At 43.5% G+C, this 20,563-nt stretch overlaps 2 protein-coding genes across 7 annotated transcripts in view; both read left to right on the top strand.

Annotated features, from left to right (window-relative positions):
- Window positions 1-8,394, top strand: part of NQO2 (N-ribosyldihydronicotinamide:quinone reductase 2) — a 69,339-nt gene extending 60,945 nt beyond the window's left edge. For all 6 annotated transcript variants that reach the window (XM_037893227.2, XM_037893225.2, XM_037893226.2 and 3 more), the window contains 3 exons: window positions 602-715; window positions 4,424-4,525; window positions 5,547-8,394. In XM_037893227.2, the coding sequence (XP_037749155.1) occupies window positions 602-715; window positions 4,424-4,525; window positions 5,547-5,720 (390 nt within the window). In that variant the 3' untranslated portion in view covers window positions 5,721-8,394. The remainder of the gene's footprint in view (window positions 1-601; window positions 716-4,423; window positions 4,526-5,546) is intronic.
- A 5,174-nt stretch (window positions 8,395-13,568) lies between these two features.
- The window catches only part of RIPK1 (receptor interacting serine/threonine kinase 1), a 36,593-nt gene continuing 29,598 nt past the window's right edge, over window positions 13,569-20,563 (top strand). Inside the window, exon 1 of the mRNA XM_037893224.2 lies at window positions 13,569-13,952. The gene's annotated coding sequence lies outside the window, so the exon portion shown is untranslated. The remainder of the gene's footprint in view (window positions 13,953-20,563) is intronic.

Genomic DNA, 20,563 nt, shown 5'->3' with positions numbered 1-20,563 from the left:
CCCATTGCCCCTCATCCAGCCCTCTCCCCCACCCCCTAACCATGCCACTCAGAGCAGCAGAACTGGCTTATTGGAAAGCCTGGGAGGTGGGTGGTCGCAAGCCGCACTGCCCGCGTAACTACAGGGGAGGGGGGACAGCAGGGGAGGGGCCAGGGGCTAGCCTCTCCGGCCGGGAGCTCAAGGGCCAGGCAGGATGGTCCCGCGGGCCATAGTTTGCTCACCTCTGGTTTAGTCAATAGCAGAAATGAAAAAAGCCAGGTGCTACAGAAAATTATTGACAGCCCTTCTGCCCCATGAATCCAGTGTCTGTCAGAAGGCTCATCTTTTGGTTGAGGTGTAAGAGATTCTGAAAACTCACGGACATTTGGAGATCTCATGGCATTTTTCAAAAGAATATTACAAAAAAAACCCCCACAACCATAAGCAAATATAGTTCCTCCATTCTCTGAATGATAGGCTTTATTTACAGTGGTTGATCTGTGAATGGCTTGACTGATTAAGGTGATAAGATGTTCTTAGCATAGAAACAAGGCCAAAGGAAATGGTGTACCTCTGCCAATTACATCTCACTATTAACAGGAGCCTTTGCTTTGCGTTTCAGTTTCCCTTGTATTGGTTCAGCATGCCTGCCATTATGAAGGGCTGGATAGACAGAGTCTTGGTCCAAGGATTTGCTCACAATTTCCCACAGTGTTATGATGATGGCTTACTCAAGGTATGTTCCCTGGACTGTTACATTAGGCTAAACAATATTTTTTTTTGTATAATTCTTGTCTGTTCCTATGCTGTAATTTTATTTTTAATCTAAGTGGATAAATGAGATTTAGGCTTTTTAGTGGCACTCAGTGATCATTCAAAATCCTTCCTAAAAACTTATTTCTTCTCTGTACCTTAGAGTTTTATACTGCCCTCTAGTATACGAGGGCCAACATCATGGAGTCTCGGGCACTTCTGCCTTTTCAGAATAAAAACTCTGCGTAGGGAAGGGGGTGTTTAATTTTGAGTAGGAGTGGGAGGCTGGCAGTGGTTTGGGAATAGAAAGGGGTGTCTGTATAGCGAAAGGCTTTGCACCATTTCATATAGATGGTCAGACTCTCTACCCACCGAATATCCTCTGGCAGATCCTTCCATCTTGCCTACGACAAGTGTGCATGGGGGAAAGATGATGCAAATAGGACTATCAAGATGCGTGCAAGCCTCAGCCATATGCTATTATCTCCCTTCTCCTCCTCCTGCCTTGGCTGGGACCCTCACGTTAGGTTTTTCTGAAAGTGGATTGCAGAATCTGCAGGGGAGGGATGATGTATTTGTTTTCTGGAGTGTGTAGTACATTCTTGGGCATGCAATTTATTTAAAATAACTAAAAATCCTCCTGTACTAGGCTTTAGGTGCCCTAACACACACACACACATTAAGAAGCAGTTCAAAATTTCAGCAGCATTACATAATCACTCCAGCAAGAACTTAGCCAGCCTGCCACCGACAAAAACTCCTTTCCACCGCTCCATCGTCTAGGAAACACACCTTTGCCTTCTCCAAAAACACAAACGTGTCTTTTGCAGTATGCTTGAATGATCATCAAACGCTGCCAATATCAGAGCAAGAAGGATGGTGGGAGCAAGTTCCAGAGACTTCATCTTGTGGAGAATGCTTTGCGAGCTGCCCCTTTCTTTTACAATAATAGGATCCAACTTGAGCCCTCCTGCTAAGCACAGTTGTGGCAGTATGGCATAGAGAGAGAGGCTGTGCCTTAGGTAGGCTGCCCCCAGCCCATTCTATAAAACCCTGGTGCTTTATTGGTCATAACTAACATCTTAATCTCCACCTAGAGACCAATAGGCAGCCAGCGCAGATCCTGCAGGAGCCCTCTATGCTTAGTAAGCTATCTGGAAGATACAATAAGCAGCTATAGCAGTCTCTGCCTTTTAAAATAGATATATTTTAGAGCATTAGAAAGTTCTGGTGTAACAGGAAGAAATGCTTGACATAGTTACTGGTGACAGACTATTCATTTTAATCAGCTGTTGCGTATTAAGCACAGAGGTAAAGCACTACCACTTGTCAGCCCTAATACATGTGTCTTTTCTTTTACCTTTCCCTGCTATTCTATGAAAATAAATTGTTTAATGGGCAAGAGAGTAAGAAATACAAAAGAATAAAGAGTACAATAATTAGTTACAGGCAAGAAAAAACCCTGTACCCATTGCAAACCTAAAAAAAACAGTTTTTCATGGTAGAAAATACTTTTTAGGGTTTTTTTTTTTAATCCAGTAATGTGCACACATAGCTGAAGGAAGGTAGGGTGAGGAAATGAACAAGGATCTAGCATTTCAAGAAGACTAGTACAGTGGGACATGGGGCCAGATTGTATGGTCAGTCTGTAGTAAGTGGATCATTTCTGGGTCCCACCTGGTCCAAACCAGTTGGATCTAGGTCATAACTAGTCACTGTTTCTAGCTCTGGGTCCCAAGCACACACTCCCAGGCTCAGACTTCTTGTCTGATGCCCTTCCTTGGAATATAGGATGCTGCCATCCCAATCCCTCCAGTCAGTTTACAAATGCTTCCCCAGAGCCTCCCCTGGGCTGTGAGCACTCTGGGCTTCTAGTTTAACCTCTCTAGGAACCATGTGACAGGCAAGCAAGAAGCACAGGCTGAGCAAAGGAATTTCTTAACCACAATCACTTTTCTCTTAAAAACATTAGAGAGTTACTGATCTTTGAAAAGGAAGCAAGTCCTGAGACACAGCCTCCCCATGTCTGATCTCAGCCCTTCTGTGAGTCCAAAGTACCTCACTGTTCAGGCTGGGCAGAGTCCTTCCTGCCCTCTGCCCTGCAACAAAGCCTCCTTCTATGTGGTGATGGTCATCCCCCCCCCCCCCCATCCAGATCAGTATCCGACGCCAAATAGACTTCTGTCTCTCTATTATATGCTCCATTGGGGTGCTCCAAACCTTCCTCCAGTCATACTTGCCCCAGCTGCATAGAGAGCTCATTGCTCTATAGGAGTAGGCAAGTAGTTGAGTGACAAAGCTGATGGCCGTAAATTGTAGTCTTTGAGGATTCAGTAAGCTTCCCTACCTGGGAAAGGTGTCTGGAATGCAGTACAATAGGCTCCCCTCTGCGTTCAACTTAGACATGTGTTCAACACCTAATAAAAAACGAGTTCATAATTTGATGCAAACATATCCCACTCTGTCAAGGTCTGCCGAATTTGTGATCAGTTTAAGTTGGTCCATAGCCCTAAATTGTTCAAACTGTGCCACCTTACTATGGCATGAAGACTGAGATAATCTATAACAAATAGCGGTGAATTGGGTAGAAAGATTTCTGCTCCATGATTAATGCCAGAGGTTGGGCTCAGGCTATAAAATCTCATTTGGAGTCTTATAAATGGAGTGCTCAGTATTATTTGTGGTTCGTGTGTGTGGATTTTTGTGACCTCCTGTCTTAGCCATTCACTTTTGCCCTTTTCAGCTCTCTACCCTATAATCAAGCAAGATCGGCATGTCCAGACACCAATTCATAACTTTTGAGCTGTTCTTGGCATTGTGAATAGCAGAGCTAGTCATTAGCTGAAGATTTGAAGATGCTTATTTCTCACATCCAATATCCCACAATGATGGATATATAGATTACTTGACTATTTAATTTGCTGATCATTTTAACAATGCCAACATTTAAGTTTTCATTATTAGATTTCAGAAATAGTCCAGTGAGACAAACACAGGCGATTCAGACCCTTTAAAAGCTGTCATTTTGGCCTGTTTGCAAATTTGGGACGAGGCTGCTGCATCCGTTGTGTTCAGTTCACATTTGAAAGGTTCCCTTGGCAGCCATAAATAAGAGTTAGATGCTGGGGTACAAATCTGTGTCAGATCCCATGGTTATAGAATCTGAGGAAACATGGGTCTGGTAAAATACTTAGTGCAAGGAATACACCTAAAGAACATAACAAATACCCAACTAATCTATTCTCAGGCAATTGAGAAGCTTTAAATGAAGACTATTATGTATACAGGATGCAGTTTCCATCTGGGGGAGAGGGAGGAGCATAAACACACTTAGCACTCAATTTTTCCAACCATAGATCTCAAAGCATTTTACAAGGAAGGGCAAGCATCTTCCCCATTTTACAGATGGCAAAAGGTAAGGGCCCAAGTAACATGCATTTTTATGTATGTTTTCCCACAGAGCTATTTTCACACACTTTACTACTCCATATATCAACATGCTGTGTACCAGAGATGCAGTAAGTGGTACTGTGTAAAAAGGCCAGGGTATGAGGAGGACAGAAAAGGGGGTCAGCTTCCTCATCCATCTCTGTTCTGCCAAGTTAATCTAGTGTTTCTGAAGTGTCCTTTTTAGCTACCGGGTCACTTGTTCTTAAACAAATGTGCCTAAGTCTTATTTTCTTCATTCCAGAATAAACTAGCCCTACTTTCATTTACCACTGGAGGAGATGAAGAAATGTTTTCAAAAGGAGGGGTCAGTGGTAACATTCGCTATCTCCTGTGGCCCATCCAGGTACAATATATGAATATTTGCTCAATAACTGTGTACCTTCATAGTACTGCCAACTCCAAGCATTCAAAGTCAAGAGACAGGCCCCACAGAAATCATGATTCCTTTTAAAAAAAATCCATCCAATTTTGAAAGAGCAATGTTAGGTCTTTATTTTCCTTCTGATTTGAGACGTAGGTTTCATGTTTTCCAGTTTCTCTGCCGCTATTAGGGCAAAAAAAATTAAAGAAGAGATTTGCATATAATAGCATGACTAGGGAAGAGCCAGCTTGTTGGGAAATCTTTGTGTGGCCGGCATGGTGTGCTGTGACATCTACCTGCTGACATAAACTAGTTGAATCACTTGGCCTAGATCTTCCAGAAACACTTCCATCTTCTAACAAACTCTTCTGCAGTTTCTAGCTAGGCAGACTCATTAACATTACTAAGCCCATTTGGCTGCATCATTTAAAAGGCAACTAATGGAGAGGTGCTAATCGTAAATATATCCAGAAGTTCGGAAAAGAGGAAGGTTAGTGAATTTAGCTCACTCAGAGGGCATTAAAACTCATTCAGAACTGTGTGAATCAGAATTGCATGACTCAGCTAGATTCAGAAGTGCCTAAAACAAATATAGAAGTACAGGGATGAAACATGAATTTCATTCAGGAACAATCCAAGAAGAGTCAATAGTATCCTAAATGTTCAGCCATCAAACGTGGAAGTGTATGACAGTTGAAAGGGAAAGTTATATAGCTTCAGTAGCATTTCAAAACTGTTCCAGGAACTGGGGAACAACGTACACTAATCAAACTCAGAAGCATCATAGGCTAGCCTTCAACACTTGTCCACAAGTGTGGTTGCAAAGGTACATTCCCGCATCCTTTTGTCCTTCCACATGGATAGTATAAAGCAATGCTGTTTTATCAAAGAAAACATGCCCTACATGGGATAGGAGAAATATTTTAAAATCTGAATTCTTTAACTGTAGCAAAAATGGAGTTGAACCATTTTCTGACATGTGTCTCTTGTCCTTTGAATCTAGCATGGTATAATGCACTTCTGTGGTTTCAAAGTCCTTGCTCCTCAGATCTGCTTTGCTCCCAAGTATGTGACAGAAGAGAAAAGAAAGGAGATGCTGACCTCCTGGGCACAGCGACTGAAGACTATCTGGGAGGAAAAGCCTATAAACTGCACTCCTGAGTTGTATTTTAAGTAATGTTCAGGCACAACACTAGAGAGATATGGGGGTGGGGAAGTTGCAGGAATTGTCTCAGTTGTATCTTTTCTCTTTCCTTCATGCTGTACCTTACCATATATTGGGGGGGTGGGGGGAGAGTCACAATGCATAATGTCAGTCTCATAAACTTGCTGGATTGTATTACACCCAAAGACAGCCAATTGGTAATAGCTCAGTTAGCAATGTGGCCTCGATCTTCCTGTCTTCTTAGGAGTACAGTGTAATGATGAGTGGTGCAGCTCCTTGCTGTGTGGGACATGGCCCCCTAACTAGTAAATATTAGTGCCTAGTATACAACCAAGTTGGTTTGTTTGTTTGTTTGTTTGTTTTAGAGTAGTGCCTGTTCATACAAGGATAGGATTGAATCACAGATAATGGCTATTGCCCTAAGACGCAGGTGACCTGCAAAACACCTGAAAGATATTGCCAGATTTACTTCAACACTTTTGTGCACCAGCTGCCATTTTTGTTAAATTGACCTGGAAATATCCTGTGATAAATAAGATTTGTCACAGCCAGTTATCAGTCAACTCTGCTCTCTTAAGCAAGTTTTGTCTGCATTTGAATTATTGTACAGTTTGAGTATATAGGATATGCAGTAATTTAGGTTACATGAGAACTATAGCCAGCCTTAACCTTCAATACCAAAACAGATCTATGTGTCAGTTCCTAAATTCCTAAGATTTGCAACTGAACTATAGTAAAGCAGCTTTAAGACAGTTTCAGATGCCAATAAAGGAAGCAAATTCAAAGTGAAGTATGAATATACAACACTGGTGCCTTCACCATTGCATTGTTCTGTGTGTACACAAGGAAGGGTACGTGAAGCCCCCTGCCACTTTTGCCTCCTCATACATTTTAATGGATACTTTTTTCTGAGTTCAAGGACTGGTCCCCACTTACACTGCCACTAGCTACCCCATTAGGAAGAGGGAGGAATCAAGGGCAATTGCTGTGGCCCCTCACACTAATCAGCAGAGCTATTCAGCCCTGGAGTTGAATGCCTGATGTACCTCCCCCTAAATACAAATGTAGCAGCAAATGTGCTTCCCCGGGGGACTCTGGCACTGTGGCTGACTTGGTGAGGCACATTGCCCGCTACACCTGCCGTGGCCACTGTCCCAGTGTGGGTCAATGCCTAATAGGATACACCAGTAGGTGTGGGTTGGCTCTTAATGTTTGGGAATTTTGCCATGGACTTCAGTGGGATAATTTGGCTCTGTGAAGTAACTGATGAATTTTTTGTGGTAGGATTTATGGTATGTTTCATGCTTAATTGTGTATTTCCTGGCTCTGATCAGTTGCTGTCACAACCTTAACATACTGTTAAACATACTATTATGCTTCTTTGTGAATGTTTACCTGTTGTGTGCAAGATGTAGATACCAGATTACAATGTTTCCAGTCACCTAAATTCATTTTCAGACTGAAGAAGGTAGACATAGTAAGATACAAATGCAGTTGCTGTCCATGCATATTTACTTTTTCAGAATAAAAATCCTCAGTTTGTTTGCAGACTGATCAAAGGTGTTAGTCAGAAGACAAATGCGTATTCTGCTCACAAAAAATTAAGAGGATGTATACAGAGAAGTCTCGCTCCTATAATCACTAAAGTCAACAGAAATTGATAGACTGCAGTCAGGGTAAAATTAGGCACATCTCTTAAATTCTATAACAGCACAATGCAGATGCTTGGAAATTCTAGCTAAGAGTATTTGTGAGGAAGTCACATGGGATTAATTCCACAAAACTGCTAATCAATCTCCTATGATGCTTATTGTCAGGCTGCACATACACTTTAAAAAAAAAAATGTCATGATGCCAGGCATAAGGGGGTCTTGAAGGTTCTAGAAGGAACTGTGCCGGGAAGAGAGAGCAATACAGAGCCGTATCAGCAACTGGGGAGAGATTATCAGGAGAGCTCAGCTCCACACTAGGTACCAAAATTAAGTGGCGAGATATTTTTTTTTAAAACTCAACATGTTAGGTACTGAGCTCTTCTGAAAGGCTCTCCCCAGTGATGGTGGTTGAACTCTTCTGAAAATTCTGGCTTTAAGGGATACTATTTTTACTTATTTGACTAAAGTTTCTGGTTCAGTTGCATTAAATAAAATTCCTGAGCCTTTGCCACAGTTGTATGACACTTATGATTTCACATGCAGGGAATACATTTGCCACTTCTTTTTTTAATAACTTATTACCTGCATCCAAAGCTGTTATGTCCTCTCCAGAGGGAAACCCCATTGACTCCAAACATACTAGTGTGGAACATTAAAGAGCATACAACTTTGTTGCTCTGCTTTTCCCCCATGAAGGTGAGTCATGCAAGTGGATTCCTCCCCATCAGCTGAGTTTTCAGCTGAATGCATGTGGCAGGAGGGGGAATAAAACCCCTAAACAGAAGGAAGTGAGGATCTCTATGCTACTTAGACTATGGGAGGGCAAGGTTTTCTAGGTATAAACAAGAGGTCCCCAGCTGTTTAGCCTGGGTTAGCCCAAAGAGCCATATAGAGCTTGCTTGCTTGCTTATAGAAGCTTCTGTTACCTTTTGTAACAAATTGTCATTCATTTGTGTATCCATGTTTACCTGCTTATACCTTATAAATAACTGTTTCCTTTTTCCTATTAATAAATCTGTATATAGTTTATTGTAGGATTGGCTATAAGCATTGTCTCCGGTGTGACATCGAAGGTGCGATTGACCTGGGGTAAGTGATTGGTCCTTTGGGACTAGGAGTAACCTGAATATAGCTGTGATACTTGGTATAAGGGACCACCTATCACAAAGGCAAGCTTACCTGGGTGGTGAGTCAGATCTGAGTATCCAAGGAGACTGACTGATAGTTAGTTGGTGAAATCTAAATTTAGAGCTCACAGCCAATTAGGGGTTTGTGTCTTGGTTCTTAACAGTCACGCTCTTGAGTCAGTGGAGTCAGCTTGACAGTCCTCTTTACTGATATGTTGTTAGTAATTTCTCTCTTGGTTGTCTAACATATCTTGTATCCCTTAATCCAATTACCTCTCTAAATATTTCTGATAAAAGATTGACAATGAATTGACTGTGAAATGTGGTCTTCAAGACATGGAGTAAAATAGAAATGGACGTTGTCTGATCATTAATCCAAGGACCACTGACGTGGGAGGGGGAAGCATATAATATCCTCTACAGTATATTCCTTTCTTGATTTTTTTTTACATTACTGATTTCTCAGGACAGCCCATAAGGACATTGAAGTGATAGGGCAATTTCTGCTAAAAAATAGTAACTATTCATTTTATCTTTATTGGTTCAGCTCAGTAAGTTTAAATTTCTGTATTAGATGAAAAAATCATCCATGATTCTGGTCCTTCTCATTCCTATTTTAAAGATTAAACACATTACCCTTCCTACACCCAGCTTCACGCTAATGTTTATATTTGGTAGCCAGTGTGTGTGTTGTGCATAATATGTATTATATGCACAACATTAATATGTACACCTTATCAGGTATAAATCCATGGTAGGCCTACACCTTGAATGCTGTGTGCAGATGTGGTTGCCCCATCTCAAAAAAAAAAAAAAAAAAAAAAAAAAGGAATTGGAAAAGGTTCAGAAAAGGGCAACAAAAACAATAAGGGGGTATGGAACCACTTCCATATGAGGAGAGATTAATAAGACTGGGACTTTTCAGCTTGGAAAAGAGACAACTAAGGGGGGATATGATAGAGGTCTATAAAATCGTGACTGGTATAGAGAAAATAAAAAAGGAAGTGCTATTTACTCCTCCTCATAACACAAGAACTAGGGGTCACCAAATAAAATTAATGAGCAGCAGGTTTAAAACAAACAAAAGGAAGTATTTTTTCCACACAACGCACAGTCAACCTGTGGAACTCTTTGTCAGAGGATGTTGTGAAGGCCAAGACTGTAACAGGGTTCAAAAAAGAACCAGATAAATTCATGGAGGATAGGTCCATCAATGAATATGGGCAAGGATGGTGTCCCTAGCCTGTGTGTGCCAGAAACTGGGAATGGGTGACAGAGGATGGATCGCTTGTTGATTACCTGTTCTGTTCCTTCCCTCTGGGGCACTTGGCATTGGCCTCTGTTGGAAGACAAGATACTGGACTACATGGACCTTAGGTCTGACCCAGTATGGCCATTCTTATGTATGATTGCTGGGTAGTTATGCTAAGTTGCACACCTGTACTCTGTATTATGCTTTTCCCAGAATGCTGTTCACACTTGTTCACTCACACTAAGGTGTAGCCCATAACACTTTGCACAGCTGAATTCTGCTTGTGGCTCAAACAAATACATAACCTGACAGAAACAAGATGTATGACTAATAAGTCCTGGTACAATTAAGAGGTGCCTGGAAGGAGGTATCCAAGACAAAGATAAGAAAAATACAGTACAGTGTAGAAAAATCAGTATATAACTGCTAGAGACAAGTGGGGTTATGTATGGAGTGCCTTTAGCTTGTAAACAGCCACAATATAAATACAGATAGTCTTGAGTGCATACTTTGAAGGCAGACCTATGTAAGGTGAATGCTATGAGATTACTTCTCTGAAAGGGTGGTATGTATGTCTCCTTTTTATGTTGCACTGCTTTCCCCTTGACTAATAAGCTGACTATGCGCAGCTATTTGCACTCAAATATTTTTGAACCGCAAATGTAGTCAAGTAATTGGCTATAGCTAGTCAAATTGCAAAAGGGTGTAGAATTAGATCAATTATGTACTTTTTGGACATAGATAATCTAGCTATAATAATAAAGGTGCAGACACCCTTTTTTATATAAACAGATTAGAGTACATGCACTGATATATTTTATTACCCTGCATTATTTTGAAAGCTGTTCGATTGGAGAGAACTCCAGACTAAACCTTTTCCTGGTTATATACAGGATAGATCGATAGAAAAGAAATTATTAGTTAGGAGATTGAAATTCTCTTCCCCCCCCCACTCCCCATGATGTCAGCCTTTCCCTTCACATTGCTATGTAAAGTAGCAAATATGGATGAATTCCTGGCCTATTGAGGTCTAGGATTTTTGCCACTGAAATCAGTGGAGTGAGGATTTCATCCAACCTTTTTAAAAACTTTTTAAAAGCAATCTTAACCAAGCGACTGTACTCTGAATCAGAATTTGGTAACTATATCCATGATGTCTCACAATTTGCTAAAATGGCTATCAATAATTAGCTTGTATTAATAATGGCCTATTCCATCTGAGGATGCCTAGACCCACCAATCAGTTGAACTGCAAAAGTCAGCTCTAGAAATTATTTTGGGGATATTTGATGGTCTGTTATACAGGAGATCAGGCTAGATGATCACAATGGTCCCTTCTAGTCTTGGAATCTATGAAAAGAAGACTTGTATTAACTCTACAGATTAGAGAGAATCAAATTTCAGTTTGACAGTGCAGTTCTCTCAAAATATTGTTAAAATACAATGCCAGTTATCTCTTTAAGAAAAGGAGTTCAAAACTGTCAGCTTTTGGGGGGGTGGGGGGGGAGGGAAGAGAGCAGGTGTCTACTTGTAAGTTAAGTCAGCCACAACAAACAGTGGCAGAGAGCCGTTCAATTCCCCTGTGCCAAATCCTGGCCAGGCAAGCAAAGTATAAAAGTTTTGCCTACAGATATTTCAAGGGCATTGGGGGAACCAGAACCCTTGTATTCATCCTAGAGAAAACCCAGGGCAGCTGTGCAGCCTTGTCATTCCCAGGTCTGGGAATTTCCTCTTTAAGATGGTGACGATGTTTCTTAAGTCATGAGAATGGGTATCTAGTGTGTACTATAGTTTAATACAACACCACCTGAAGATGGAAATTCAGATGCTTCAGTGCATATTCTTTGGTACTTAATATTTTTGTTGTTCAGAGAAACAGTTAACACCTCACTATAGAATTTCTGTGTCAAAGTATTCTTTAGAGATTCTGATGCATACATAGCTATTTTACACGTACTGGGTGAACTGTAAATTTCCTTGAACAGGAGCTATTTAGTTCCTGGAATTGAGTAGCTCTGCTTTCATCATGAAAACTGTGTCAACTTTTATTTCTTGCCAACTATTTCCCCTCCAAGGAACTGATAAACTCCACCAGATTTGCCAGCAGAACTTTGAAGCTTCTTAAAGTACAGCTATACTAGGTTGTCCACAGACCTTCTCATCTCCTTGACCCCCACGCTACTTACCTGGTCCCAATTGCCATAGCATTGGAATGCCTCACAAACTTGAGTGACTTTATCCTCGTAGGCATCCCTGTGATGCAGTGTTCCCTCTTATTTTTTCCACGCATGTGCAGAATGAATTTTGTTATGTCACACATCACCTCCATATTGGTGCACATAACAAAATTAATGTGGTGGAGGTGGGGCCGAGGGGTTCGGAGAGGGTTCCAGCTGGGGGTGCAGGCTCTGGGGTGGGGCCAGGGATGAGGGGTTTGGGGTGCAGGCTGCTACAGGACTCCCCGCAGCAGCCCCAGGGCTGAGGGTGGTGGTGGAAGAGGCGCCTCTCCCCCGGCCGCGGCAGGTCCATGCTGGGGGAGAGGTGCCTCTCCCCCAGCTGCGGAACTGAGCCCCTGTGTGGTGCTTAATAGGCAGCTGCACAGCCACGTAGTTTAGAGGGAACTTAATCTGTGAGGTAGGAAAGTATTCTGTGCACATGGAGATTGAGCCACAGAGATTAACTGACTTGCCCAAGGTCAGCACCATAGGTTGCAACAGGTACCTCACCACAGCAGGTGCCTCACTACAAGACGAAGCTCTCTACTTCACAATGTGCAAAATCTAAGGCTTTGTCTTCACTGGAGATTTAATCTGGGTTCAACCATGATTTTTCCTCTTAACGTGTTCTGTGTTCACACAGCAATGCGCCTCTATTCCTGCTGCACAGTGAGGGGGCCACTGCACTCTGATCTACAGGGTAGACCCCCAGTTAATTTATCTTGTGTATTGCTAACATAAGGTTAACTGCAATGCAAACAAGGGCCATAGCAAATCAACAAACCTCTGCAAATCCTTTTAAAAAAAAAAATCTCATGGCAGGTGGAGACAAGGTGGGTGAGGTAATATCTTTTATTAGACTAACTTCTGGTGAGGAAAGAGACAAGCTTTTGAGCTACCCACAGCTCTTCTTCAGGTCTGGGACAGGCAGTCTTATCATAGAATTATCATAGAATATCAAGGTTGGAAGGGACCTCAGGAGGTCATCTAGTCCAACCCCCTGCTTAAAGCAGGGCCAATCTCCAATTTCTGCCCCAGATCCCTATATGGCCCTCTCAAGGATTGAACTCACAACCACGGGTTTAGCAGGCTAAGGCTCAAACCCCTTAAGATTTTTGATCTTTTGGGGCTGTCCTATTGGGATCCAGGAAGTGGGCGGGCAAAGCTCGCCCACCGCTAAAGGATTCCCCCCCAGCCTAAGGGGGAGATCCACAGGACCTGGAGGCCAAAAAATTACGGGGGACAACTAATGAAAAACAGGGACGGGAGTGCGGTCAAAGGGTCAAAAGAAGGAAACCGGACGGGGACACCGAGCAGAGAACCCCAGACAGCGCCCACCGCTCCTCAAAGGCGTCAAGGGAGTCGGTGGACGCCGCCCAGAGGAACTCTGCCTGGAGGCGTGAACGGACGGAGGATCGGAAATAGGCCCCGCAGCCGCAGGAGACTCCATCGGCCAACCTCCTCACCCTGGTTTTATAGATGGCCACTTTAGCCAGGGCCAGGAGGAGGTTGACCAGGAGGTCCCGCGACTTAGTGGGGCCACGGACAGGGAGTGCGTAGATAAGAAGGTGAGGAGAAAAGTGCAACCAAAACTTTAATAAAATATAGGTGAGAAGCTGGAATAGGGGCTGCAACCTGGCGCACTCCAGATAGACGTGCGCCAGGGTTCTTTTGGGGCTGTCAGTACACCATTTTACGCGCTGACCTCAATGTGGCTTCGCAGTCTGTAAATCAGGGCAGAACTTAATCTTTGAAACTAGAGAGTCCTATAAGAATGGTACAGTTTTTCATTCGCTTGTCCAGGGGCTTCCCTCTCTTCCCCAGCCTGCTAGCATGTACGCAGCTGGGGATCCGGTTTTGTTGATGTGGTTTCACATGACTCCTCCCACTGCAAGGCGGGCGTCAGCGAGAAGGAATCAATCCAGGCTTGGTAAAAGAGCTGAAGCCAGACAGCAGTGGCTCGATCTTCTTGGAGTTAGTGCTCCGCGCACAGGCAGGTAAGAGAGCACTTTCACTCTGTGTGTCTTTAACCGGAGACTAGATGTTTGTTGGTTTGTTTGTACAGGTTCGTTGAGTTACACGTAGGTCTGCCTGGAACCCGCTTCCCTTTTATTTTCCGGGACGTTTGGGTGTACATACTGCATGTGTTAGGGTGTAATAATATTAATATCAAGGACTTTTGGGGTGATGAAAAATGGGAGAGGAGGGGAAATATGTGATTCTTCGATTGTCTTTCTTCAGCAGACTTCCTTTGCTATTGCCGCAAAGGGAGAGTTAGTTTCAATTTCTCAACCCCATGTTGTGGAGGCCGATTTTTTGCAATCTCTTACCAAATGCTAATGGTGGAACAAGCCTTCTATATCCCCTCCCCCTGCTCCAGCTCCCAGCGCAGGTCAGCCTCCTAGACTATGGTGAATATCTTGTATAATACTTAGAAAAACTTTCGTTCTTACAAACGCATCCGCTCCTGTCACAGGAGGTTTTCAGACGCGATTGTTGTGTCCTGATCCCTCGATTGACTTGCTTTTTCTGGTGTGCTGCCAGGGCTTGAAAAACCGGCCCACCAACCCCCAGCCAAAGGAGGAAAGCGGATCCCCCCCCGTCAGAGGGGCCTTAGCCCCAGACAGCTGCCTGTCCTTCCCTGGGACTCCTTTAAAGCGGCTGGGTTCAGTGGGGAGGCGGGTCGGCAGGAGAGGAGACGGTCTCTTTAACAGCCGCCTCGCTCGGGAGTGGCTCCGAACTGTGCGGCTCTGCTGTGCGGAACTGAAGGGGAGCGTGCGCACGGGGGAGCCCCCCAGTTTGTACCTTGGTCCCGGACCAGACCTGGGGCTGTCTGTGCCAATGACGGTGTGATGCGAGGCAGGAGTTCTCGGCGCCTTGCCGGGGGTTGTTTGCCCGGACAGCGACGGGCATATGTCATAAATCTCATCCACTGGGCTGCCTCCGCCACTGCTTCCTTTCGGTGACGGTCTCGGTCTGCACAAGGCAGTAGTAGAGGAAGAGGATTTTTGATCTCCTTTCGTCCCACCCCCGGCCTGAGGTGGGGAGCCCCCCGCCTGCTGCCAGCGCAGGGATCTGCCTGCTCATCCTCCCTGGCTGGGAGAGCAGTGGGGATTTCCATACCCCATTCCCACGCCCAGGGTGGAAGGGGGAAGTAGTGACAATTTTCACCCCTGCCCCCGCTTTCCTAGCACTTGCTATGTGTACACCCTACCTCGGTTTTGGTAAAAAGGGCCCTCATTTATAGGGCTGCCAGCTGTCTGGTTTTCGATCACACCGCCTGGTCGAAAAGGAACCCTGGCATCTCTGGTTAGGCCGTTAAAAGTCCGGTCAGCAGCGCAGGCAGGCTCCCTACCCGGTTCCATGCAACTCCCAGGAAGCTGCCAGCATCTCCCTCTGGCTCCTAGGCAGAGGGAAGGCCACAGGCTCTGTGCGCTGCCCCTGCTCCCAGCACCAGCTCCGCTGCTCCCATTGGCCAGGAACCACGGCCAGTGGGAGGTAAGGGGGCGGTGCCTGCAGGCACGGTCAGCACAGAGAGCTATGTGCTCACGCCTCTGTTAAGGAGCTGGAGGGAGATGCCGGCAGCTTCCCTGGAGCCGCCTGAAGTAAGCACCACCCAGAGTCCACACCCCCTCCTGCACCCCAAACTGTTCATCCCTGGCTCCACCCCAGAGCCCACACCCACAGCTGGAGCCCTTACCCCCTCCTGCACCCCAAACCCCACCCTAGCCCAGAGCCCTCTCCTGCACCCCAAACCCCTCATCTCTGGCCCCACGTCCAGAGCCCGTATCTGCAGCCGGAGCCTTCACTGCCACTCCCCCGGCCACACCCCAGCCCCCTGCCCAGTGAAAATGAACGATGAGGGTGGGGGAGAGTGAACAACTGAGGGAGGGGGATGGAGTGAGCAGGGGCGAGGCCTCGGAAAAGGGGCAGGACAGGGGAGTTTGGTTTTCTGCCAATAGAAAGTTGGCAACCACACTTATTCAACATTTCAAGAAATGGGTGCAGGACACTAATGAAGCATAAAACATGGTTAATCCCCTGAAGGGTTGGGGCAGAACTCAGTGACGGGTGAAGATACTCAAATACTCAATACTCAAGATACTCAAAGGGAGGTGTAACAGGCACTGATTTGTGGGTGAAATTATGGCCACATGAAGGTACCGCCACCATTCCACCCACATGACCCAAGCAAGACTGGAGGACCTTCAATTTATGAAATAGGGAAGTCACTAGTGATCCCCAAGAAACAGAGAATTACTATTTTTCTTTTAGTGTTGAATAAGCTAAGTGGTTATTCACTTCTGGTGATTTCACTAGAAAGTAGAATAATTGACATATGCCAAGAAACCACCAGAAGTCCTTCAACATAATGTGCTCTAATCTACATCTAGTACATCCTTTATGAGGTTTCAAATTAGTTATATGAAAACTGTCATTTAAAAAAAAAATCAGAACTGAAGCTTAAGTAATGACTTGAACACCCAAATAATTGCTTTGATGACAAGAAATTTTAGCTTTGGATCTTACGTTTTAACAGGCTCAGTATACTGTTGTCCTAACAGAAAATAGATCACTTACCACTGGCCATAGCACCAGTGAGAATCCCTATGAGGAGGACATTGTGCACGTCATCTCAGGGGGGAGGAGATAAGAAGTAGAGTTCAGACTGAGAGGAGGACAACTATACTGAGTTGTAAAACAAGGAACTGGGCTTACAGAAAAATAATCTTACAGTTATGCAGCATTACTCCTTGTGCAGCGACACCTAAATGTATAACTTGCATGTCCACCTTATGAAGTATTGTAGCATTGCGGTTTTTAATGTAACTCATTTATTTCTCCTGGAATTTTGCTTCCTTGGGCTGAAATTAATTCACATCTAGATGCTGGCAAAAGAGGCAAAAGTCTAATTTAAATCCACATCCTCAAAAAGGTATTTAGGTGTCTAACTCCTATTGAAATCAATGGGAATTAGGTGTCCACATACGCACACACAATCAAATCCTAAAAGGTAATCCCAAAGGTGCTAAGTATCTCCCATGAGATACTGAGTACCCTGGACTCCCATTGCAAGAAGTCCTCAGCACTTTGCAGAATTTGGACCCTAGTTAGTGTTGGCCCTCAATCAAGATGTATTTCACGCTTACAATTTCATACGAGTCCTGTTTCAACATTTAGGATTGTTAATATTCAAAAATATATGCCCAGTGTTCTATTTTATCAACGTGACTATTTGCTGACCTGCAATTACTTACATTCATAAGTGATTTGGGACAGGATCAGGGCCTTAGATTGTAAGCTATTTGGGGCAAAAACTGTCTTCACTCAGGAAGTTTTACAGTACTTAATATAACAGTAATTCCAAATTTCAACAGAATTGGTGTAGTTTTAAAGGCCTGATATTCAAAAATGTACATGCAGTTCTTGCATGTGCATACTGGCTATGTGGGTGAGAAATGACTAGTTAGTTATGTACTTGACCAATTGCATGTGCAAATGTCTGATTTAGAGAGGCAAGTTATAGTAGGTGTGCAGTTGTGTACATGCATTTTGAAAGTCGGGCTATGAAATAGCATAGGGAACTGCATTCCCTGCATCACGTTAAGTATTAATTGTTCTGTTGTAGAAGAAAAAAAGACGACCCTGAGGGCATGAATTCATTTCTTGGTAATATAAGACCATGAATAGTGTTTGTGTGTGTAGAACTGTGTTTTTAGGTCTACTCATATATTGTCACTGAGTTAGGATCTTAATGTTATGGGTTTATAGATTTTAAAATGCATTTAGTCCCATGTTTACATTACATGGGATTTCTTTCATTTCAATTAAAGGATTCCAGTTTTCTCAGGGTGTTGGGTTTTTTTAAGCTACACACTTTGCTGTTTTCCTCCCATTGCATTCTTTGAAGTAAAACTTTAAAATGATATTACATCTGACTTCAAAAAGTTTAGCCTTCCAACACCTGTATGTGGTAGGGCAGCATCTTCACTCCATTTCATACATGGGGAACTGAGGCAAAGACGCAATATTGCCAACCTTAAATGTTCAAAAGGCGTGAGTCAGGGCTAGCTTCCCGCTCCCTGCCCTCCCAAAAGATATGATTTTAAAAAGATTCCAAAATTAACTTTCTATTTGCCTTCTTGTTTGAGTCTTTATGGGTCACATTTTCAAGCTTTTCTCTGCAACCATCAGGGCTAGGAACTATTTTTATTTTTAAAATGAAAGCTGAGATTTTCATGTAATCCCATTAGCCCACGATCTGTCATTCTTATTTCTTGCTTACTTTCTCATTTTTACCACACCTTAAGAAAGGACACTAAAAGTGTCACAAGACTTGCAATAAAATCAAGTGTTAGCAACACTGCTGTTGGCACTTGCCCAAGGTCTAGGGCAGAGCTTGGAAGAGAACTCAGATCTTGACTTTCAGTCCCATGAGATTATCTTCACAAGTGTGAAAATCCAGACTGAGGAAGATTTAGGGTAAGGTAAGAGCAGCTAGAGTATGATAGATAGATTTAGGTGTCAGAAATGTACAATACAAATACTTTGTCTTCATATAGCAGGACCTTTTATTTAAGGATCTTAAAGTGTTTTTACAAGTTTAGTTAAGCCTCACAGCTCCCTTATGAGATCAATGACATAGCCTAGCCCATGTACCAAAACTGATAGCCATGTATGGTAGGGGCTTACCTTCTGTCCATCTGAATGCAGCCATTGCCCGAGTTTCCTTGCTTGTAGGATAGCTCTCCAACTATCTGAAACTATATCCTTTCAAAGTAATGACAAGTGATAAGAGAAGAATCTGGTGTAGATATGTTCTAGCTTCTCTTCTTGGGCCATGGGCTCTCCCTCAGGATTCCATGTCAATCCAGCAGCACCCTGCTGGTGGGCCCTCAGGGAATGATGAGCTCAAGCATGGGTCCTTTGACAGAAGAGCAGGCACTAGATGCAGCCACACACTCTCCCTTCTTCTCCTTCCCCAAGTTTACACCCTTTACCCTCCCTTAGTTTCCAGTTCAAGATGGCAGGTTTCAGAGTAGCAGCCGTGTTAGTCTGTATTCGCAAAAAGAAAAGGAGTACTAACCTCTCTAAGGTGCCACAAGTACTCAGGTTCAAGATAGATTTTTCTAGCTCTGCAGTCAAAACAGTTCCTCCTCCAGGTTCCCTATTCAAAGGCAGGCCGGTTGCTATGGAACCTTGGTGTGCTAATCAGTCAAGTAAAAGTTAAGCTCCGTTACTGATTCTGCCCTTCCCCTGCTTGAGGTGGAGAAAAAGGCCAGACAACCACAGGCCAGCATTGTCAGTATTCACAGTTTGTTTAGCCACGTTCTAGACACCCACTCACTTCTCCCACTCCTTAATGCAGTTATGTTTCCTGCTGCCTTAAAGGGCTAATCTGCTGCAGCTGCTAGCAGCCAACCCTTGACAACAATACCCTGTTCCCAGGTCTGTGTACTTGGGCTACTATAATCATCCAAACCTATTAATTAAGCCCCTGGCCAGAATTTGAGGGAGAAGAAAGCAACCTAGCACAAACCCAGGTAGCCTCTTAAATCTTGTCTTCATTACAAAAAAGAAAAATAGGTGTGTTCCTAACTCATTAGTTAAACGCAAGGTAAAATCCTAGTGAAGACAAGGCAGTTTGTAGTTTTCACACAAGTTAGCAGGTTGAGTTAAAGTTTAATGTGAAAATTCTAAACTGCCTAGTCTTCACTAGGATTTTACCTCTTCTTAGTTAACTCAAGTTAGCTAGCACAAATAAGAGCGCACCCCTTTTTTCCCCATAGTGAAGACAAGGTCATAAGGTATACTTTTACTCAGCTGTCTTTTCAGGCCTTTTCGTCAGCTCTTACCTGGCTTTTTCCAAAGCCTCTCCCAGGCTGAAGAGACTAAGAACTCTGTGACTTTCTTTATGGTGTATGCAGGGATCCTCACAAGAATTCTTGCTCCTTTTGTACTCTCCCTTTGTTCTCAGGGAAAGGGGCTACTTATATTCCCTGGCACCCTCTGACAGCCTCTAACTCTTATCAACCTAAGGCTACATTTTTCAGAATTCCAGCCATTCTGGATTGAAACTGGGGTAGGGCTGTCTCTAAGCATGTCTTAGAGAGCCAGCACACTCTGTTATACTGTGAGAAGAGAAACTTTCTTCTGTCCTTAACAAACCACAATCTCTGTTGAGGGTTCACACTGTTTACAGAGTGTTAGTTCATAATTCGTGAGTGTGTTAAGGGAGGATCCTGAGGGACGTGAAGAAGCAATAAGAAACGGTGCAATTCTACCACCTTTACTCACACTGAGTAATACCTTATTCTACAAGTAGTCCCATTGATTAGGCGCTAGGCATTTTTGAAAATCCCACTGTGTCTATCTGTATCTCTAGGTGCCTAAATACGTTTGAAAATCTGGTCCTTAACTTCTCTGCCCTTCAATAGTCTCGTCTATAAATAAGGGTAATAATACTCAACTGCTGTACATTACAAGCTGAGAACTGATTCATCAATTTTTGTACAATGCATTGAGATCCTCCAGTAGAAAAACCAAGTACTATTATGATCTAAATGTTAGAGTGACAGTAAGTCACCATAAACCACGACTTGTGATT

Source organism: Chelonia mydas, chromosome 2, assembly GCF_015237465.2.
Source record: "Chelonia mydas isolate rCheMyd1 chromosome 2, rCheMyd1.pri.v2, whole genome shotgun sequence".
In the NCBI taxonomy this organism is placed as follows: Eukaryota; Metazoa; Chordata; order Testudines; family Cheloniidae; genus Chelonia; species Chelonia mydas.
Note: the sequence above shows the minus strand (reverse complement) of the source record. Positions and strands in the feature narration are given on the sequence as shown.